The 22,679-nt window shown below is 41.9% G+C and overlaps 4 protein-coding genes across 10 annotated transcripts in view; 1 reads left to right on the top strand and 3 right to left on the bottom strand.

The window, feature by feature from the left end:
- The window catches only part of celf1 (cugbp, Elav-like family member 1), a 31,277-nt gene extending 24,404 nt beyond the window's left edge, over positions 1-6,873 (bottom strand). For 4 of the 6 annotated variants that reach the window (XM_030094057.1, XM_030093898.1, XM_030093977.1 and 1 more), the window contains exons 1-2: positions 6,705-6,873; positions 2,386-2,508 (exon numbers count right to left, since the gene is read on the bottom strand). In XM_030094057.1, coding sequence (XP_029949917.1) covers positions 2,386-2,489 — 104 coding nt within the window. In that variant the 5' untranslated portion in view covers positions 2,490-2,508; positions 6,705-6,873. The remainder of the gene's footprint in view (positions 1-2,385; positions 2,509-6,704) is intronic. The other 2 variants (XM_030093814.1, XM_030094133.1) reach the window with 2 other exon arrangements.
- A 1,522-nt stretch (positions 6,874-8,395) lies between these two features.
- mtfmt (mitochondrial methionyl-tRNA formyltransferase) lies at positions 8,396-14,484 on the bottom strand. Its single transcript, XM_030094252.1, has 9 exons — positions 14,144-14,484; positions 13,059-13,256; positions 12,826-12,948; positions 12,646-12,748; positions 12,489-12,564; positions 12,309-12,400; positions 12,152-12,230; positions 10,929-11,002; positions 8,396-8,730 (listed from the first exon to the last, which is right to left on the bottom strand). The coding sequence occupies exons 1-9, from the start codon at positions 14,338-14,340 to the stop codon at positions 8,557-8,559; spliced, it is 1,116 nt and encodes a 371-aa protein (XP_029950112.1). The 5' UTR covers positions 14,341-14,484; the 3' UTR covers positions 8,396-8,556.
- Positions 14,485-15,708: 1,224 nt separating this feature from the next.
- Positions 15,709-20,530, top strand: tollip (toll interacting protein). The gene is made up of 6 exons (XM_030096972.1): positions 15,709-15,864; positions 17,428-17,577; positions 17,681-17,863; positions 18,525-18,677; positions 19,054-19,138; positions 19,232-20,530. The coding sequence occupies exons 1-6, from the start codon at positions 15,832-15,834 to the stop codon at positions 19,453-19,455; spliced, it is 828 nt and encodes a 275-aa protein (XP_029952832.1). The 5' UTR covers positions 15,709-15,831; the 3' UTR covers positions 19,456-20,530.
- Positions 20,531-21,892: 1,362 nt separating this feature from the next.
- LOC115389032 (mucin-5AC-like) overlaps positions 21,893-22,679 on the bottom strand; it is a 39,057-nt gene continuing 38,270 nt past the window's right edge. For both annotated transcript variants that reach the window (XM_030092407.1, XM_030092400.1), the window contains 3 exons: positions 22,572-22,611; positions 22,381-22,501; positions 21,893-22,221 (listed from right to left, as the gene is read on the bottom strand). In XM_030092407.1, the coding sequence (XP_029948267.1) occupies positions 22,047-22,221; positions 22,381-22,501; positions 22,572-22,611 (336 nt within the window). In that variant the 3' untranslated portion in view covers positions 21,893-22,046. The remainder of the gene's footprint in view (positions 22,222-22,380; positions 22,502-22,571; positions 22,612-22,679) is intronic.

Genomic DNA, 22,679 nt, shown 5'->3' on the forward strand with positions numbered 1-22,679 from the left:
AGAGAAAAAGACAGACAACTAGGAATGGAGAAAGCCTCTGTTTACATAACAACAATTCCAAGTGAAAATGGTCAACTTCTATTTCATTTGCTTGCATGACAGCAGCAATTTGAGTCTTTGAAAATGGCAATTTTTGAATAAGGCCAACAGAGTGCAACATTTTCAAAATGCTCCAGCCTCTGACTCGATGGGTAAAAGTAAGCTTTCTGAAATGTTTGGCACTGTGTGCGCTAAACTCCAACACTGTGGCTGGAGTCAACAGCTCTGCTGCATATCTGTGAGTACATCAACAACAGAGGAGGATTTCGGTTTCTTTGTATTGCTCTCTCTTTTGAATTCTTCACAAGAGATGACTTTTTCTCCTATTTACCACCCCATGAAAATATGTGTACCTGCTGCTTGACAAAAAAACACAATGAAAGCTTCAGCCTTTTCATCATTTCCAGCAGTCCTGATGTTTGCAGAAATTCGCTTTGGGAAATTCCGAAAATAATTCAGTTTCCAGCAGATCATTTTGATGTAAACACGATGTGTGTATGTGTGTGTGTGTGTGTGTGTGTGTGTGTGTGTGTGTGTGTGTGTGTGTGTGAGAGAGAGAGAGAGACAGAGAGAGAACTTCACTTCTCTTTTAAGTAGCTGATCAAGAACAAAGCAAAATGAAAACAAACGCAGTGTTTTAACTGAAAATGCATCATTTTGCGTTTTTGTTTCAGAAAAATGTCACGTTTATAAGGCAACAGTACAAAACCATATGTTCACATGACAACAGCAGAAATGCTGAAAACAATGTAGTTAGCATGCAATATCGGAGCCTCTCAACTATAAAACTACCAAGTCCCAGGAGAAAAAATGAGTTAGGAGTCAAGCCAGTCTGGAGGTCGCCACTGCCAGACACTCCATACCATGGCTCTACCAGCTTGAGGTGGGGAAAAACTTCACAAGACTTGAGGCACCAAATCTTGATGGACACTGACCTGAAGTCTTTATTCAAATGATTTCTGGGGGAAATAATGTCAGACAGATCTACTTCAATAACAATTGCTTTATTCCAATAAATAGTTTTAATTTGTGATCACTGATTTGAAATGAAATCGACTGTATCTAACAGTGTGACTCGCACTGGGACATATCCATGTCTGCTTAATATCAACACTAAATAATTAAAACATTTTAAAATATCCTTTCAATCTCTTTATCATATAGTGGAAAAAAATCAGGACAATACCTGTAGATTATGGTGTCAAAAGTGACATTTTCCACCCATTTAATGAATAAAGTGTTACTAAACTGCAAGCATTGCATTATTGACATCAGCAACAATAATGTGGGCGTGTGGAGCCCTCCTCTGCTGATGGGAAACAACAGGATGTTCATTTGTTGGTCATTATTTCCATCTCAGAAATCGTGCGAGGCCATTAACAGCACACTTTGCTGTAGTATGGAATTATTTATGAGTCATTGTAGCCTGAAACAAGATTATTTCAATCATGTCCACTGTGCTCTGTAGAGGGTCAGCGCCCTTTTCTTCACTCTAACAATAATGCAATGAAAAATGTCTGTCTTCGGCCCGGGAGCGGCGTAATTACTCCTCAACATGGGCCTGGAATTCAAATTGATCTCCTCAACAGTAACTCACGCCAACAAAGGAGAATATCGCCACTGTTCATTATTACACTGAAAATATTAGAAATATCATGGCATAAGATACAACATGGTCAACTTCCCACTGTTTGATAGATTCATATGCAATGGATTTAAAAGTCTGAAAGAAAGAAGCCTGTACTGTTGAAATTTAACACTGAATCGGAGTACCTTCAGTTTTATCAACATTAAAGCTGCACAATATAGGACACGTCTACTGTCGAAGCAATCTGACATTCACAGAGCTAAATGAGCTGCAAACAAGCTACGAATTTTTCATGCACTCTGCATTCATTAAAACAAGTTTGGACAACCGGATGGAGCCCTTCATCCCTAAATAGTGTTGAATATGATGGCATATTGTTTCAATATTACAACATTAAAACTGGAGGAAAAAGCTGAGAAGTACGAAAGGACAAAAACAAGAAACAATTGACTGAATACAACAAGGTCGACAAATCACTCTGCTTCTGAAAACATGGACGGTGTACGAGATTATAAAAACAACTGCAGCAAAGTTGTGTCTGCTTGAAATCGGCTCCCAAAATGGAACACAGTACTAATGTAGCTTTATTATTCATTTATTCTGTGCAATAAAAACACCACCTCTGGTAAGCTTCCAATCACTCCCAACGCTATCATGTACGAATGTAAAAAATGTCAGCTATTATCCTAGTTATATATTGCTGTTACTGTGTTTTGGACTTATTGATTATCTTCCCCCCCCCCCCCAAGGCTTCTTACCCCTCCAGGGCCAAGCCGGACACCTCCGGGGCAGGGAGGGAGAGGGAGGGCTGTCCAGGTTGCTCTGGAGACACATACAGGGTTTCGGGGTCGAGGCAATCCATCCAGAGCCTTATGCAGCTACTGTCAGACAACACAGCAAGACAAGACACACAAAAAACTATTACACAGTCACACATATAACAAGAGTTATGATTGTAACAGAGAAAGGGGGGGGGGGGATCAAAATCACACACTGAAAAATAAGAAGTAACAAGGGAACATTAAAGAGACACATGACATTGGCTTTTTCTAATGGGACATGACTTTATAGAAACCTAGATTCTTTTCATTCAAGAGGGAAATGTAACTTCAACACCGTGACTTTGAGGAGAAAAAGTTTCGGTATGTGTGAGTATGTCGGGATTCGGTGTGTGTGAGTGATGAATGTGTGTATTTCTAAAAACTGATTTTTAATCTGTTTTAAATCCCAGATACTTTATATTACATTGTTAAATGACACTCGATGAGCTCTAGCTACACTACTTTGACCATGTTTAGGTTAACTGATTATTGTATAATTGTGACACTGAAGTTAAAAAGGAATGTAAGTATTATTGATTAAAAAAGGATTTATTGGGTTACACTTCCTACAACTCCTCAAACTTCCATGCACTTCTCACGGTCCTACATAAGCAAGTGTCAGTGACAACCAAAAGGAAAACTCAGTTTTATCAGGAAGAAACCTGTTTCAGGTAAGCAACAGAAAATGGGAGAGAAATGAGGGAAAGATCAACAGAAACATATAGCCTTTCACTCACATGACTGAGAGACATACAGCCTGTACTCACATCACTGAGACTTGGAAATAAACAAGGTTTATGTCACTATTTTACTTAAAATTAAGTCCAGTTTAATTGTAATTGAAAACTACATGTAATCCTCTGATTATCTTCAAAATTGTGAGTTCAATCAAATTTCTAATTAAATTCTATGCTTTTTGAACACAATGTCGTTTAACTTTTAAAAGAGAACTTTTCTGCTTTATGTCTTAATTTTTTCTCACTATGGTGTGATATTGATATACTTTGTTGTTCACCTTCAATGGGCTTTGTAGTAGATATTAAAATCACGTCAAACACCTGCTGGAAATCATGTAATAAAACATAATGGTTGAAAAGTAGCAAAAAAGTTTTTTTAATAAGTAATAGTAGAAGTAATTTAAGTAATCCAGGTGGAAACTACTTTTTTTTCTTTCACATGAGTTGAATATGATGTGCATCTCCTCCTCATGGTGTCAGGTATCAAGTGTTAATGAGCCTCTTCCTGTCTGGATTAATGAGGAGGGATGAACAAAAACCACAGTGATGCTGCGGTGGAGAGCTGAAGACGGACTGAAGCCTCATTTTGTACCATCACAGATTGTACAATTAGGCTTTAGGTTTAATTAATAAAAACAAAGAAAAAACATAAATCGATAAATACTCTTTACTGACAGTCAATAATACACATTTAGCAATCTTTAATAGTGTTTCAGGTGTAATACAGCTGTGGTGTACAGCAAGCCAGCTACTCTAAGAACTGAAAAAAATAAATGTGAAAGAAAAAAGTTCTGAGGAAATGAAATCAAAGTGAAAACACTCCTTGCTTTGTGCAGTGCAGCTGTCAGAAATACTCCACATGACTCCTTAATAAACTGTCTATTGCTATCATGGGATAAATCTCACTGTTACATGTTCATGTTGGTCATGATGGTGATGCTTTCTCAGGTGGTGCTTGCTGTATAACCTACAAAAACTGATGACTGACACATCTCTGACTCGTCTTCACTCAAATGTCACAGCAGGTTTACAAACTAGAGGAGTGCTTAGTGCTTTCTAAGCTTCAGACATGATTTTCAACATGGAAAACTCACAAAAATCCCCAAACTGCAATGCATGAGTTAATACAGAATGACAGCAAAGAGTTCGACCTGTTCTGCTGTAACCGACTGACGCCATCAAGAGTTAGTCATGTTCGTGTGTGAACTTCCACATAGAAAATGTTGTTTTTTGAATAACTACTTTAAACCTCTCTTAAAAAAAGCAGCCATCATTATTTTTAAATCAAGCTGTGAAGACTCAAATGAAGATTGCATGTGATCACACCATGAACCCAAAAGTTTTTTTTTACAGTAGTGAGTCTGCACAGGAAAGGACCCCAAGGACATCTCAAACTGTTGATTATATGAGTTCCAGACAAGTTCGGTGTTCAGGACTCTGATAAGAGTTCGGTAAGTATAACACAGAAGAACACAGTCTGTAACTAAAGTCTATACCTTTAAAATTCAGCTGAAAAACACCTCAGCCTTATACCAAAAAGTCAAACTATTCAGAAATATGTCTTCAGCTCCTGATCACGTGGCTTCTGGTGTTGTTTTTTTTCCATGTGAGTGGAGCACCTTTTCCTTCCTGTGCACTATGACCATTAAAATAATGCTGCAACTGTTGACTGTACACACAGTGCATTATTGATGTATATCACACTGGAGACCCTATAGTCAACTGGATTAATGGAGAGGAGCTTCAGTACACAAATTACACTTCATCAATACTTTTATGATAATGGCCTGGCATCGTGAGGTCAGTTATTACGGTAATTATTTCCTCAATATATTTTGTGGGACACGGGCTGATTGAGAACTTTCTCTGGAAGTCAGACACTCATCACCTCGGTTGTTTAGCGTTTCTGCCGCACCACCCGGATCAAGTTGCACCTCTGCAGGCAGACACCAGCTGTCGGTACCTGCACCCAGGTGTACACATGCAAAACTATCCCGTCTTATGTGGGCCTACTTCACTAAAAAACAAAGTGCTCAATCCCAACCAGGATGATGAACTGAGTAAATGTACTACGGAGAAGGACATAGTTTTCAAAACAGTACTGTGTAAATGCAAAATGTTTCTGATACGAAAATGCAAAAACGACACGTTTTCACTTGAGATGTTGTAGTGGGGCCAAACAGAGGGATTATAGACTGGAGGGCACACAGAGACACTGGTGATCAACTTGAGTTACACAAATACAAAAACTTTTTTCTCTATTTCCACACAGCTCCATACAAATTAAAGTCTGTATCAAGCTAATGTTCATGTCATAAAAGTAGATGAACTCTGTGAAGATCACTGAAGACTCACAGAACTGTGATGGAGACCTGAGGATTAGCAGCTGCAACCAGTAGCTTTGCCTGCTCAGTCCGATAGTCTGTTATAATCCAGTGGTGTTGACATTAGGGGTACTGCATATTTACATCTTTAATGATCACAGCCAGAAAACAAAGAAACTCAACTCTTGTGTTCATGTAAGTGCAAACATCTGCAATGTCAAAACTCAGACACTGTTTCCAGAGCCCAACCAATACTCATTAGTATTTTACCACCACAGCCATCAGAAAACAATGTTACTGTCTACTAAAATGCAAAGAAACTGAGAAAAGTTTCAATTATTTCATCCTGAAATTTTCCCCTCTGATTATGGTGAATGATGAGCGTGAAATAAATACAGATTTTATTTAGACTGCTAAATCAAATTCTGATCATTCAAGCGAACTCTGTAATTTCGTCTTGACTGACTTAACAAGTATTATTCAATAATTCAAGCAATTGTATTTTTCCAAAATTCACATGCAAGATTATGAAGTCTGGTACTGTAAATACAGCATGTTGGAGATAATTTGCATCCTACAGTACATGTAAGTTTCTTACTGTCTTAGTGTGTATTGTATTTTAAGCAATACATAATTGCTGCACAGCATTTTCATTTCTTGAGATTCTGTAAATGAATTCCAATGGTGTTGCACTTCAGATTACCTTGCAGTATGTTGGAGGTAACTTACACCACACACCAGGCGTGGCTTTATTTGTTTATTTGCGGGATTAATCATAAATACACGTGTAAATAGTTGCACAGCCTGATTTTTATTTTTATTTTGAACCATTCTGGTCCCCAGTCCACGTGGGGGGCTAGACAGTGGAGATACTAGACGTGACGTCACGAAGGTGCTCACCTTACGTGCTGTAAACACACCGTACGTAAAAATGTACGTACCGACGTACGTTCGCTACCTGCCCGTCGTAACGGTGCAGGAGCAGACGTCACAGCTCACATATGCGAAGTCACACACAAGTGAGTCTCAAATGTAGTAAAACATGACTGTCGGATCCACAAACGTGCAGCAAACCTTTAAAAAGTGTGGAAAACCCGTGATCGCGGTGTAGAGCCGGAGCTAATGTTGGAGCGTGCTCCGTTCACGTTAGCTAGCCACCGCGGCGTCTGACAGCTCGGCGGGAGGAAATACTCACCCGCGTGTCTCACGCCACCATTAAAGTTGTGTTTCAGGGAGCTGCTGGGGACGTTTCGGTGAGCTGTCAGTGATTTTGAAGCCCTGGCTGCAGCATAAAGCGACAGTGTGTCACTCCGGAGCGTCAAGCTAGCAGCCACAGTGTAAAATGGCAGTCCTGCTCAGGCCCGTCCACCCGTCAGCTGTGCGGGGGGTGGGGCCCGGGGCGGGGGGACCTGCAATGTTGTGATACTCCGCTGTGAGCAGGATTTAAATAGCCTCATGAGGCTCGGGATCCTCACATGCAATGCCTGGCTTTATTACCTCACTGTGGTATTTGTTGCACCATCAAACAGGAAGACAGGTCCAGGTGACAGCTCCCTTGGTGGAGGGGTAACGTGGTACGGTCCACAGGCAGGCGTCCCCACAGTCCCTCACACTTAACTTTATTTTTATGTATTTACTTTATTCTACTTCATACTTTACTATCTACTCTTCTATGGAGAGATGCACGTGGATCATCTGAAAAATCAGCTATCAAAACTCTTAAAAACTCGAAATAAAAAAAGAAAAAGAAATAAAACATCTTATTTGCATGGCATATATACACGTTTGAGAAGAAAATAAGACTACATTTTAAAATGCTTGATTTTTTTAGCCTAAAAAGTCGTGAGAAAATTCCATTCAGTCATGGGTAACATGAGTAACTTTTCCAGAAACAGCAGAACTCATTTTGTTTCCAACTGTGGACAAAATTATCAATATGCACATTTTTAGCCTTTCTTGGTGCATCTGGCTGCAGGATGTCAGTCAGTGTTGTGAGATTTTGGGTCCTGACAGAAACAAAGTCAAGAAAAAGACACTGAAATTTTACCATTTTATGAATAAACACTTTGAAATTAAACAATTTCATGAAGTATCCATATATATATATATATATATATATATATATATATATATATATATATATATGTATGTATGATAGTGCTTCTTGAATGTCATGATCTGTTTATGAATACTGAGGCCAAATAAAAGTGTAACGCTTGTTCACAAAATTTCCAATACAACTTGTTGCAATTTATGTGAATTTGGCAGAAAATTGAAGAAAAAGTGAAAACTTTGGGATATTTGCTCCAAACAGTCATGACAACACTTGCTCACTCATGAGCACATCTGTTTCCAGAAATAGCAAGTTGCTCCAGATATTTGAAATTTCTCTTAATTAGTGATAAAACTGCTACAATAATGTTCTAGAGAAAAAAAATCAATGTGATTTAGCAATAATAATATTACATAAGAACAAATAAAATGCTTCTTCTGAAGCCAGCATGTTGGTCAGTGTTCCAGCTGGAAGTAAAGACCGTTTTCTGGTGTTCCTGGTGAAATTGTGTCAGCTGTGAGTGAAAATGAGTTCTTCACTCAGGAGTCTTGTGCACTCTGTTGTAGTGAAATGATGGAAGTGTATTTCAAAAACTGTCGTACTATCAGTTATTCAAACCACTGCTGAGTCATGCTGAAGCATTCTAGGTAGAAAAAATTAAGAATTTAGAAGAAACTTTGAAATAGTGATGAATTTTCATAATGTGTCGTAAGTGTAAGATGATAAACACAAAGTCTGAGGCAATAATTGTATAATTTCGGTACAGATGAAAGAAAAATGCAGACCAATAAACCCATAAAATGGAAGCCAAAGGAAACTCCTTGTGTCCATTTGTCACCAACATTCATTTACTGCAGGTCAGTGATAAAATACAGTCATACAACAAATGTGCCGTACCTGCAAATGTCTTAAAATAGACACATAGGACACATTAACAACAGTAAATCCATTAGATATTGTCCTGTTTGCAGCGTTGACGTCCAGTGAGGAGAGATCACGTCACACTGTCCAGTCCTCTCCCGCCGTCTTGCCTCAGCTCCGTCTTCCTGCTGACAAACTTCCCCCCAGGCCAGCTCTTCTGCACGCTCTGATGCAGGTAGCCGTTGTAGAAATCAGCTGCTGTCAGTCTCTTTTTCAGGAGCACGGCCTTAAACCCCACCCAGCCGTCCTGGAGGATGAAAACTGACTATCAGCATCATAAACATAAAGAACATGGCTATATATCATGACTTCCTGTCCTTGTTCTGCACGTTGGTATAAACACACAAGGCAATTTCTTCATACAGCTTGTATGTACAGTACATCTTTTAACTTCAGGTGGTGTCATTACAGCACAATACAAATTAATATTCAATAGAAGAATTAATACAACAGAGATGTTACGATTTGATGGTTTTCAGTTAGAAAGCAGTAAGTGTGAAACATTCAGATTGGTGGCGTCAAACTCAAATACACAGAGAGCCAAATGAAAGAAGCGGGTGCTGGTTTCATCTTTATAGAAACGCTGGAATGATCTTATCAGCCGCATTCATTTCCTGGGAGTTCACAGCTGCTTCAGAGATATCAGGAGCAGGAAATAATGTTTTCCTAGAGGAGCCTGACTCCTGTGCCGAGTGAATCGGAGTGAGCGTGCAGATCGACACAAAGAGCACAGACTTCAACTCAAGAGCCAAAACGCTGAAGAAATTTAGTGAACTGAAATTTATCACTGCATGAATTCTGTTATGAGCCAAGTAAAGGGCATGTACATTAAATAGTCTGACTAATTCAAATCTAAATCTGTAACTGAGAATATATATAAATACAGATCATTCAACTTCACGATAACACAACTTGTTTGAAAGTTTTCCTGTATTTTTGGCAGAATGAAGTCAGGTTCATCACCTTTCAAATCTCAAGGAAGTGAAAAAAATCCCCCTAATATCAAGTGACCCTACAAAAAAACTGGTCCACAACCCACTTTGGGCCCAGAACCATAGTTTGGGAAACACCGTTATAAAGATTAATGAGGCATCAGTACAGACTGAAGTCAGCTGAATGATGAAAAATCTCATTTCAGATGTATCAAGAATGTCTCCAGACTGAGGCCACAAGACAGGACTTTCACTGAGCTACTTTTCTCTTTTAATGCGTTAAACAAAACAAATATCCGGTGTCCTCATAGTGACTGTAGGCAGCTTGTGGGGTTCAAACTACGGTTCTCTGACCATATCTTGCTGTGTGACCCTTGCAGGAGGTATGAGGAGCGTTTTTTTGGCTCCTTCCAGCCGGCCGTGGAGACAGAGGAATGAACAGAGGGGATCACAGCTCGTTTCCTATCACCCCTGAACAGAGGCCGTTCTGTTCAGTGTCTCCACGCGGTGGATTACTCTTTAATGCGTCTGGATACAAACAGCAGCGTTATTTTAATCCCACTAAAATAACCATTAAAGTCTTTGCGAGCATCGATGTAAACACTGCCAAACGCTGTGGTGGGACAAAAGCAGAAACCCGAGTAAAAAAACAGAGAACCTTTTATTCTCTGGGGATTGGATGAAAATATTTTACTGTAGACAAGGAGTTAAACTCAGACTCTCACTTTAAATGTGAGGATTTGTGCAGCTGTGGCTTGTTGAGTTGATACTTTGTTAAATACATTTTTTTTTAAATAGATAATTTGCAAATCAAAGTGAAAACTGAGAATTTAAAGTCTCTCAATAAAATGCATCAAATCAGTCAGCTTCTTGTATGTCTCAGTGTTTCGTTAATGATGAAAATAAACTCCAGGGAGGCCTTCGATGTCCATGACGTCCTGGTAAACGTCCACTTCCCACATGAGCCATCTTCAGGATAACGCTGGTCACCTCCACTCATCAACACAATCCATAAATCAATCATGAGCTATGAACTCTGACAACAATAAAGCTGCCACCTTCAAAATAAAAGCACGCATTTCATCACAAAAAAAACCCAACTGGGACTGAATTTCAAGAAGAGAATTTGACCAATATTCCTCAACCACAATTTATTTATATTATTGCATTGTAAATATGTTAGTATGTCTAATGTATTCTTCATATTGTTTTTTTTTAATTATGGCTAAATGTAAATATGTATAAATGTTAAATGAATATATATGTAAGAGTCTTTTACTTCTAATTGATGCTGCCTAAAAAACACAAAACAAATTCACTATATGCTGAACATACCGGGAAATAAAAATATTTCTCATTATCACATTTAATTTGGTTGTTAACATGCAACACACACTATGAAAGCAAGTGTGTGAATGTGTGTTCGCCCTGCGGAGGGTTGTTCTCAGCTGAGGTCGGCCATCAAGTTTTGGAGCCTTGCATTGATGTTGTGAGAGGAAGGAGTCGGACTAACCTTACAGCAGACAGCCAGAGTATCGGACTCCTTCTGGTAGCTCACTGAGCCGGGGTCGGGCTTCCTCCTCTCATCTGCAACAACATGGGAGTCAAACATGACCCATCAAGGCGCAGCACGCTGGACGCACTCCAAAAACATCCAGCGTCTCAAAACCAGAGATGTTTATGATGACAGCACTAGTTTGAATGATTCAACAAGATCAATGTAAATGTCTTTGTTCACTTCAGACTGACCCAGCTCCTGTTTGAGTATGTATGTATTGATCTGTTATGCCAAAACGTAATGCGACAGCAGAAAACACTGGATTGTTTCTTGGTGTCAGCCGTCACACAGGATGAGCTGCAGAGCAGCTGTCCTGATCCCTGCTCCCCGTCGCTGCTGCCATTTTCACTTTTCCACTGCTTGATTGAGAAAACATTTTGCTGATCTGTTTTCAGTCCAAGAGTGACAGATGATAATCTGATCGGTTTATCTGAGAATCAGTTCCTTTAAAATAAACTTCACACAGATTGAAATGTCAAAAATAGACTTTGAAATGCACAAACACAGCACATCTGTTTGCTTCATTATAAATAAGTCTATCTATGTTATTATCTTAAATTGTTTTTCAGTTTTTTGTGTTTCACCTCTCAGAACTTTTCCCCATGGTGTCAGTCAGCCAAGAGGAAACAGCACAGACCATTAAAATATTCCAAACACTGTTCACTGTGACTAAAACAGTGATAAAGTGCTACATATTAGTGTTTTATGAGCTCAGAGTGAGATGAAAGAGATATTCTCCAGTTGAACATTGCAAATGCTCATTTAAGAATACTGCTTTCTAAATTACTGCATGTTTTTTTTCTCTTATGTTATCTTTCTATCGTCAACATGTATTTGCACAAATCAAAAAGAATATTTCACTGTTTTTTATTTTTTTATAATTGCTCAAAACCACATGAATGAATGATGAAATAAAGACTCAACGCAATAGCATGTTGAAATGTATTTGCATATTTTACTCACTGAAATATAAATAGAGTAGTCAAAACAGGAAAGTGGAAAAATAATGAAAATAATAAAAAAAAGTGTTTTTTTATGGTTTTTTTTGCTCAGTTTCAGTTCAGTTAGTGACTGTATCAGGAAAATGATCGAAACAGGTTTTCCTGAGACACACACATGCACCTCTATTTAAACTCTGAACAGAAACATGTGGCTGGACTGATAAACACTTCACCCACCTGCCAGTGAAATGTGACATCTTCCCACAAACTCCAGGAGCTTGACGGTCCTCCCGTCCCACGTCGTCCTCAGAGCGATCTGACGACAGACAGAAGGATGATGGGAGTGACGCTACGCTGCTGAAACGCCACAGATCAGCCTTTCACTGCTGCTTACTCGAGATCCGATGGCACGATACAGACGGTCGATCTGATCGCAGGTCTGCTCCTCCCACAACACCCAACTCATGCTTTTAGTGATCTTTGGAGCTGAAGGAGGAGATTAAACAATTAAAGTGAAAACTTCCACTTCCTTTACAGTTTAAATGAATGTTTTCTAGAGTTGAAGCATCCCTACCGAAGGTGGCTCCTGTCTGGCTTTGCTCCCTCCTGTTTTCCATTTTCTCAGAAAGAGTCTTCAGCGTGTCGATAAGCTGTAATAAACTGAACGTTAGTGTCCTCTTTAAGTGACCATCAGATAACTTTCTCCTGCTCTTCATATTCCAGCGGCTCACCAGATGTGCTCCCTTCACGGCCAGGACGGCTCCCAGCTGGTCTGCGGTGCAGCTCTGAGGGACCGGGTGGAGCTCCTGGTTCAGGACGGGGCCCACGTCAAACCTGGACCAGGAAGTCTTTTTCAGTCTCTGATCACACAGACACACTGTCAGCCTGAGGCGTGTCTCCACAGCGTTTACCGGTGGGGGCGGATCTGCATAATGGTGACTCCCGTCACGGCGTCGCCGTGCAGGATGGTGTGGAACACGGGGGCGGGGCCTCTCCACCGGGGCAGCAGGCTGGGGTGCACGTTCAGGATCCCACTGCCATCAGAGATCAGGAGGGTTAGAAAGAGCTTGAAGCACAGCGCTTTCTCCAGGCTACACGGCGGGGAAATGACAAGCACCACCAACTAAAAACAAGTCATCCTCACTGTGGAAACTTTTTGATTAGCGCCTCGTTGAGCAAACAGCCGAACGACACAACCACGCCCACGTCGAACTGTCCGGTCACGTCGTGCAGAGGCCAGCCGTGCAGCGTGAGGCGGTTCTGCTGAGCAAACCGCTTCACCGGGACGCTACCGGGCAGCGTGACCACTTCAAGGGTCTCCACGATCCCCTCATTGGCGTTTCTACAATAGAACACAAAGGTTATCAATGCTGTCACTGAATTCGACAAGTCTGAATTCCAAATAATCACTCAATCCTTTCAAACTGTTCAAATACGAATAAACTAAGATGCTTTTAGAAATCCAGCAGTGCATCTCTGAAATCCTGTGAATCCATAAAGGTTCATAGGACTTTGAATCTAAATCTGTCTGCACGTGTACAACCTTCAGGTGAAGGGTCGTCTAGTGGAGAGTCGTGTGTTATTCAAATTATGTTATGCAAGAGAAAGCAATGTGTAACTATGTCTGTACTGCTTTGCCATTCATACCTATTTCACTACTTAGCAAAAGCAATCAATAAGGTGGTTACAATTAATTCATTTCAGTTTGATTTATATAGCAGCAAAAAAGCACAGTCATTTCTAGACACTTTTACAGAGAAAACCCAACAATTCCTTGTCATGGTTTCTTTATCTTTGCTGAAATCTCTCAATATTCCTCACAGTCACCGTCTTTATAAGAAGCTTTTTGAAGCAACCAGTGACCTCTGGCAGGTTTTCACTCTCAAACATAAAGCATCTTCTAAACACTTTATATAAAAGTGCATCAGTCTTATCCTGGGATGCATGTCCATAGCTGAATGGTCTAATACGTTTTAATCAGTGTACAGATTGCAACTCCTACACTACACGCCTGTTTATTGGTTTGTCACTAGTTGTCTGAAGTAAATTCAGCTGTTCTTCTCTCATCAGACTGACACATCCGATGCTATTTGAAAGCAACAGTAGGAATAATATCATCCACAGGTAAAAGTGACTAAAACCTTTCAGTTTTCAGTATCTCCACTGCTTTCAGCCTTATGAATGACACCGTACCAACTTTCCTTGTAACCAGGAAGTCCTCCAGCTCACCTGCTGGAGGTGAGCAGCTTCAGAGACTCCACGGCGAACTCATCCGAGCCGAAGAAAAGGAGCCTCCAGGGAGGTCTGGATGAAGACATCCGTGAGCAGAGCCGCTTGGTGGAGCTCCTCCACCTCCAGCTGGGCGGCTGCAGGAGGTGAGGCATTCTCAGACACGCTCCCGCCGTCCTCCCCGCTGACCACCACATGCTGCAGCGGGCTGCTGAGTGTGTCTGAACACCGTGAGCGAGTCCGCAGTCACCGGGCTGTCAGTGCTGCGGGGAGCAGGCTGTCTGGGGCTGTAGAGCCTGTCTCCTCTCCATGGTGCCCAGACAGGGCGCCGCCATCTTTACTAGCGACTTCCGTCTTCTTCGTGGGAACTGAACACGAAAAACGATCTGCTGCCACCGTCAGGACAAGTTTGGTACTATAACTGTAATGATAATAATAATAATAATAATAATAATAATAATAATAATAATAATAATAATAATGATAATGATAATAATCATACTGACAATACTGATAATACTAATAATAATAATAATAATAATAATAATAATAATAATAATAATAATAATAATAATACTGATAATAATAATAATAATAATAATAATAATAATAATAATAATAATAATAATTATTATTATTATTATTATTATTATTATAATAATACACACAGTTTCCAATATTCTGTAATGATGAGTCCTTTTCTCTGATGAGAAACTCTTGGAGTTTTTAATTTTGTCCATTGATCCCTTGAAACTGTATTGTACCCAGTACAGGGTTGTCTATCAACCTCCCGATTGATAGACGACCGCTCTCCCAACTGAACCACAGCCGCCCCTTTATGTATGCTGCAGACAGGATGTTCACATTCAACACAACCATACTGTCACAGTATTTTAACACTGTTAAAATCTACTTTTTTCAACAAACAATACGTTTTTAATGTGACACTTTAAATTTGAGACACAAGTTATTTAAATGCAGACTTGCCTATTTTTAAGACTTTTCAAACCTTACGCCCCTTAAAATCAAGAGGACTTTACGACCCCCCTGAGGAACCAGCTGAGTTGATTCATCTGGTTAGAATACTCACTTTATACCTCCATTAGAAGTTTATCAACCATGCCTCACTCGTAGGAGGCCATGAAAGGTTATATCTCTGTTTTGATCTGGGAGTGACTTGCTGTCTCCCCCTGGAAAAGCTGGGAGAAGATGAAGAGGACAGAGATGTCTGGGGTTATTTACTCTCTATACTGTCACCATGAGTCCAAATGGAAGAGGGAAGGAAGATTATGACTGGATGGATGATTTCTACATTTTAATGAAATTTTTCACTGCTTTACCTTCCAGTTATTCCTTTTTTGTCTAATTTTGATACAAAAATTCTGGATTTGTTGCTGAATGAAAAAAATCATGACTTTTTTTTAAATTATTTTTAGCAGAAAACGGTTACTTCTACAGGCTCCTAAATCTAATTTGTGCAGTGTGGAGCAGTGATGCTTTTTCACCAGTAGAGGGCAGCAACCAGACAGACCGAGGACAGCCTACCGGAAATAGCCAGAGAAGAAGTACGAGCGGAAGTAAACACTTCCGGAATCAGACCTGATCCGAGCGGAGTTAAGCTGAGACTTTCTTTTAAACTGTGAGATTCTAAAGGATTAAAAAGGATTCAGAAGTGAAGAGGAGACGCTATGGCGACTACTATCAGCACCCAGAGAGGACAGGTAACCCGCTGCGTGTTCGCTTTGTTGTGACAGAGGATAAAGAACATCTGGCACCAGAATCTGACATGTAAACACAGCTGCTCAGTGCTCGGACATAGCTGGTGTTAGTTATTAAACGACGGCACAGCGTGGCTCAAAGCAGCGCTGACACTCTTACGCAATGAGGAATTAACAGTCGGATCCTCGTTTGCACTGGAATAGTGGAAGACGTGGCCCTGAAATCATGTCAGCTATTTTAACTGATAACATTAAACTGTCAATATGTTCACCCACACTGACCTAAATACCGTAAGCTGTGTGTCGTCCATGTTTTGTGTGTGTTTTGTACATTCTCTTATATTCCTCCTTCATCCATGCAAAAGGGCCATCCACCTGTTATGGATCAAAAGTTTGGGATTTTTGGGTGAAATTTCAGGAAGAACCTAACGTGCACTATAATCTTTACAGGTGAACTGAATGTAATCTTCTCTAAGCTTTTGAGTGTCAATATTCCTGTGCTTGCTGTTCTTTAACAAGGAGCTTAAAGGCAAAGTTCACATCAAGTATTTAATCCATGAATGGAATGTAAATGTCTTGGCTCAGTAAGAATTTGTATGAAACAGTCTTCTTCATCATGTGTTCACATTTTGACATCATGAGATCAAGACCATTCCTAAGAATTGATCGACAGTGCCTCACCACTGAAGAATTCACATGGGATGTCATGGGACAAAGAGTCCACTGAGCTCAGAGTGTCTCAGAGTGCCTTCAGCAGGGATGATGTGGACGAGTCACAGAAAGACAGAGTCATGAGCATCCTTTGCCCACATCCCACACTGATGGCTGCTTCATGGTGAACAGTGGAACCAGATGATGAATGTCAGAAATGAGCAGAAATTATGTTGAAGACGTCGAAGAGTGTGCTCTGCATCAGCCACTGCTGTCACCGGACGAGCCTCTGGTGGTGGATGTGTTACAGTGTGAACTACCTGAAGAACATTATTGATCCAGTCAGTCAGCTTCTGCATGAACACAGGCTACAGTTCTTCTTCATGAGCAACATGCTCCAGCTCATGGAGGTGGCATCATCATGAGTGAATGGCTGCTGGAGACTGGAGAAGCTCAGATGGTGGCACCTGTACTTTCTCCAGATCTGAAGCTATAAAAACCTATGGGATCAGCTGAGTCGCTGAGTCTCATAACTCTGAATCCAGAACCTCAATGACCTGAGGGTCCTTCAAGAAGAGTCTGACACCATGTTTCTGCAGAAAACTAGTCCACATGTGAACAGCAGGAGACATTATTGACAAGTTATTGACACATAAACATTTACAGTTGTGGTTTCCTCTGCACTGTTGTTGGCTTTTGTTTCAGTAATTCGTTTGAGATGAGGAAATCACCACTGATGCTTCTACTTGAATGCCCTAATTTCATGATATATAAGACCACTGCAGCATGAGCTTTGGACATTTTCCATAAATTTCACTCAAAAGCCAAATATGTCCAACATTTAGTGACTAGTACATCGTGACAGATCTCCAATATTCCTGTTCTCTTCCTTCATCCCATCCTGTGTGTTGACAGGTGTACATCGGGGAGCTTCCCCAGGACTTCCTGAGGATCACTCCCACCCAGCAGCAGCAGCAGGTCCAGCTGGACGCTCAGGCGGCTCGCCAGCTGCAATACGGCGGCGCCATCGGCACGGTGGGACGGCTCAGCATCACGGTGGTCCAGGTAAATGCCACTCGGCTAACAGGAAATAAAGCAGCGCTGCAAGCGTCACATGAATCATCTCTGGAGGAAAACGGATCGCAGCAGCTTCTTTCCTGCTCTCCAGGCCAAGCTGGCCAAGAACTACGGCATGACCCGGATGGATCCGTACTGCAGGATCAGGCTGGGATACGCCGTCTACGAGACGCCGACTGCTCACAACGGAGCCAAGAATCCTCGCTGGAACAAAGTGATCCAGTGCACGGTGCCTCCCGGCGTGGACTCCTTCTACCTGGAGATCTTTGACGAGGTGAGGAGGCCTGTGTGGTGTTCCCGCCCAGTCCACTGATCACACTAGGCACAGCCCAGCACAGGACGAGTTCTCTGAACCGTCTGCTTATTTGATACTACTGCAGAGATGCTAAATCAATAAAACAATTCAGTAATGGGAAAAAGTATGTAGAAGCACTGAAATGTCTTACTTTCGTACAGAAATCACTCATCAGTGATCAGATTAGCAAAAAAACACATAAATCAAAATTGTTTTCACTCAGTGTATTTTAATGTTTAAAGTATTTAGAATGTCCAGTGAGATTAAAAATCTTAGTTTGATTAAATATCTAAGTTCGTGATATATGCCAGATTCAAATAACATAATTTACATTTCCTTCTGTGATGTGAAAATAACACAAAAGTTCATTTCTGTCTTGTAAGACTGGATAATCTTGTTTCTTTCAAATGTTTAACTACTTTTTAAACAGCAAGTACTCTTTCGTTTGTTGTTTTATCTGAGGACAATAAAACAAACTTTAACTTAAAGACTCAGATTGCTCTCAATGTTTAAATCGCTCCTTTTCCTGTAATGAAAGACTTAAAATGATCGTGGAAATGAAAAGTTAGCACGATGTTGTCTCCGTCCGTGCGTGCGTGCGTGCGTGCGTGTGTCTGTGTGTGTGCGTGTGTGTGTGCAGAGGGCGTTCTCAATGGATGACCGGATAGCGTGGACTCATGTGACCATCCCTGAAGGTCTGAGGGACGGCAGCGTGGTGGATGAGTGGTTCACCCTCAGCGGCCGGCAGGGCGACGACAAGGAGGGCATGATCAACCTGGTCATGTCGTTTGCTGTGAGTGTGAGATACACACACACACACACACACACACACACACACACACACACACACACACACACACACACACTCTCACTCTTTTCTTGATATCAGTTGAAAATGTGTTGCAGTCAGCCGCCATCTGAACACACCTCAGCCTGTGGCAGGACCGTCTTCAACATCTATGATGAACTTTCAGTATTCTGACTCATGTTTCTATTAGTGTGCATGTGTGTGTGCATGTGTGGTGAAGCAGCATGCGGAGGAATTTGTAACACTGAAATGTAAATCTTGTCCCTGTGTGTGTGTGTGTGTGTGTGTGTGTGTGTGTGTGTGTGTGTGTGTGTGTGTGTGTGTGTGTGTGTGTGTGTGTGTGTGTGTGTGTGTGTGTCAGTCGTTACCTGCAGGGATGATGACCCAGCCTGTCGTCCTCATGCCATCTGTGTATCAGCAAGGAGTCGGATACGTGCCCATTGCAGGTCAGAAACACACACACACCACACACACACACACACACACACACACAGTTCTGCTGGCGTGCAGTGGCGTGATCCGGGTGTCTGTGCCTTCAGGAGTGCCTGCAGTCTACAACCAGGGCATGGTTCCCATGACGATGCCGGCCGGCATGCCGGCCATGGGGGGCCAGGGGCCCGTGTGCAGCGAGGAGGACCTGAAGGCCCTGCAGGACATGTTCCCCAACCTGGACAAGGAGGTGGTCCGCACCGTGCTGGACGCCCAGCAGGGCAACAAGGACGCCGCCATCAACTCCCTGCTGCAGATGGCAGAGGAGCTCTAAACACACACACACGCACACACACTCACTCACACACACAGGAAGAAAATCATGGCCCCTGCTCTCAGACTGAAGACCCCCTCATACACAAACACGCACACACACACACACAGTCTTGGCCCCTACTAGCTGCCCCTGCTGGCGTCCTCTCCCGGAGCGCCAGGATCCTTCACTCTGGTCTTAATCGTCACGTTGATGTTTTGTGTCGCAGAAAAAGACTCAAACCAAACATGGAATCGGCCTCCAGGCGTTATCGCATTCTGCTGTCGTCATGGTAACCCAGCCCGCACCCCGATCCCAAAGTTCGATTTGCACTTGTTGGAGCTGCGGCGCGCCCGTTTTCCATTCCTGTTGGTGTTTTTTTGTGTGTGAGTGTGTATTTCGTAGGTTTTGTAGGACGTTGCAGTGAAATGTTTCGTAGCTGTAAAACTGTTCATTTCACCCAGAATCAAAAAGAATCGTTAAGGATGTTTTAAAGTAGGTAAACATTTATGACGGGATGAGGAATGAATGAATGAATGAAAGCTTCAGCTTAACACTGCATCCTTTCACTGTTTTTCCTAAATATTTGCACAGAGTTCTGTTTCAGAGTAAGCGAGCTAAATTGCTAACGTTGCTAATCTTTAGTTGAGCAAAGGTCTGAGACGTCCGCAGACTTCACGGTTTCTCTTCAGCCTCTTGAATTTTAGTGATTTCATGCTTCAGTCTTTCAAACAGCAGCTTTTTAGCGCACGACTACGTTAGTCTTCTCCCCAGGTTCAGTATTCTAACATTCTGCTCACACCACTGAGGTTTTGTTGCTAACGTGCTGCCTGCCAAAGGTCTGGCGTCGAGGAGACGCCGTCTGGCCGTGACTTCCACACCATCCACGTGTTTGGAGACGTCGGGCGCCATCCGGCACAGTTGTTCTTTTGATTCACGACACGGTGTCTTTAAGCCAGAGCACTTTCTGCTGAAGCTCCATTTGCAGGTTTTAAACTGTTTTATTTATTGATGCTTTTAAGCCACAAGGCGAGAACAAAGAGTGTGGGTGTCCATTCCTTTTCATGACACGCTGAAATACACTGACCAAAACTGGAAATGCTCCAAGTCCTCGTTTCTTCTGTTTGGTAATGACTTCTCTTCGGTATGACTGTGGACTTATGCATATTGTGGATCAGGTAATGTAAAGTTGAGTTTAATCCAGGATGTGATTTAAAAAGACTCTCTTTGGTGTTTGTCCAACATTTCCTCATAAAAATCACAGTAAAACTAGAATACAGTGTTACCAGGACATCGCCTTGTGGAATGCCCCAAAATAGTCAATAAAAAATGTAACAGACCTGTAATTTTCATGTTATCCTCTAATTTGTTTAACCATCAAACTCAGAATCAGTTCTCCTGAGATGTTATCAGATCACAGATGTTACAGTGTGGAGAACCTCGTGCTTCCAGAAGCAGAACACGGCACAGAATAACCTGCTCAGTTTTACAAAATACGGTGATGAAGCTGAAACTGTTTTTCAGCTTTTTTCTCTGTTTTTCAGAGACCGAAGCAGAATTCTCCCCTCCGGATGAAAACAGTCATCAGGATTCAGTTTCTGTCGGTCTTCAGTCAAACTGTCTTAAAACATGATGGAAACAAAAACCAAGAAGAATCTTCCAGATTTTATAATGAATGATAATAACACGGTTTAGTTTTGATGTGGTGCTACATGTCTATATACATTAGCAACTCCTTCAAGCTCGGGTCCTCCACCATAGGTTTGGGAACTGGACAGTCCTGCAGGAGCTTAGCTGTTTCAGGGGCTTCCTGTCACCGTCTGCTCCTGGAGTCTTGTCTAGTGTGATCCACCCGGCCTGTCCTTGTGCAGCCACGATCAGAGCCTCTGTGCTCTTTCAGTCCTGCCTTTTCCAGCCACTGGTATGTTCTCTCTACGTCAGCCACTTCTTCAATTGGTTGGTGATACATGCCGTGTCGGGGTTTGTCTTATATGATCCCACCACTGGCTCCTCTTTCTCACGGGGTTTCTCTTGTCTGAAGCTTTCACTTAACAGATGTTCATTGGGGCCATTTTCTGGATGTATTCTGGAGGTATGACGTTTCCTCCTCGATGGTGGCTTTGACGCTCACCAGTGCTCGGCCTCCCTCACTGCGCTTCGTGTACAACTTCAGTTTGGGTGGAACCCGCCGTGCGTTTCAGACATTTTTAGGTGAAAATCAACAAAATTCGAAGAGCACAAAGTTAAAAGTGTGATGCTGACAGTGTGTTTACGATTTATAGGTAAATGTTCTCTGACTTTTTTCCTTTCTGTTCTCTCACCTTGCAGTATTTTGCTGGTTGGGTTTAACATCTGAGTCCAGTCTGTGCTGGTTGATTGGTGTATTGTGGAAATGTGTGAACAACAAGATATTCCATTTGAAGTCCGTCAATCCCACAAAAACCTCAGAATCAGGTGCTTAAATTGCAGAAACACTTTATTTAAAGGACTGACTATGTAATCACAAGACAAGAAAAGTATTGATCACAGCAGTATGTGTTTGTACGTACATGAAACACATGTTGGGATATTAAAACGAAAAAAGAAAGGTTGAGCTGAATCAAAGAGAGCGATCAGCGTTTGCGGTCCACACAATCGGCCCTGCGGCAGCTGCACGATTCCACGAAGGTGTACGTGTAGTTGATCTTGGAGCCGTCGGCACAGATCAGTTCCACCTGCTTCTCGCTGGTGTTCTCCTCCTGGCAACACTCACATTTGTGCATGATGGTGTTGGCTGCTGCTGAGTACCTGCACGCACACACACACACACACCACAGCTCTTATGGACTGCACTGACTTGGAAACAAATCATTTAGTGAAAGCTTCGAGGAGCTAATGCAGATAGATGGTGTATAAATATAAAACTGATTCATGGCTGCATTGAAGATGAATGAAACAGATACTGACTTGGAGGAGCTTCCACAGTGTCCGGTGCAGGACGCGATGCTGACCGGCACCGTGCTCTTACAGTCCTTCACCTCGATCACCGTCGACTTCGTCATCCTCTCACAGACGCTGCGGATCTTACCTGGAACACATGGCAGCTGTTACCGACGGTGTGTGTCCCGCGCTGCAGTTGTGTGTGTGTGTGAGCTTACAGCTTTTGCAGCATCCCGCAGCATCAGTGGTCTCTGTGCCCTGGAGGAGGAAGACAGCACGTCAGACAGGAAGTGAGGAGCTCAGGGTCACGATCACCGAGGGCCCAG

Source organism: Salarias fasciatus, chromosome 1, assembly GCF_902148845.1.
Source record: "Salarias fasciatus chromosome 1, fSalaFa1.1, whole genome shotgun sequence".
In the NCBI taxonomy this organism is placed as follows: Eukaryota; Metazoa; Chordata; class Actinopteri; order Blenniiformes; family Blenniidae; genus Salarias; species Salarias fasciatus.

Bases quoted from the DNA above. Each gene is read 5' to 3' on its own strand.
- mtfmt (XM_030094252.1), bottom strand. From the start codon at position 14,340: ATGTGGTGGTCAGCGGGGAGGACGGCGGGAGCGTGTCTGAGAATGCCT. The intron at 13,257-14,143 runs GTGAGCTGGAGG...GTTCTATTGTAG, and splicing joins AAGCTGCTCACCTCCAGCAG to AAACGCCAATGAGGGGATCG. The intron at 12,401-12,488 runs GTAGGGATGCTT...CTCCTCCTTCAG, and splicing joins CCAGACAGGAGCCACCTTCG to CTCCAAAGATCACTAAAAGC.
- tollip (XM_030096972.1), top strand. From the start codon at position 15,832: ATGGCGACTACTATCAGCACCCAGAGAGGACAG. The intron at 15,865-17,427 runs GTAACCCGCTGC...GTGTGTTGACAG, and splicing joins TCAGCACCCAGAGAGGACAG to GTGTACATCGGGGAGCTTCC. The intron at 19,139-19,231 runs GTCAGAAACACA...CTGTGCCTTCAG, and splicing joins CGGATACGTGCCCATTGCAG to GAGTGCCTGCAGTCTACAAC.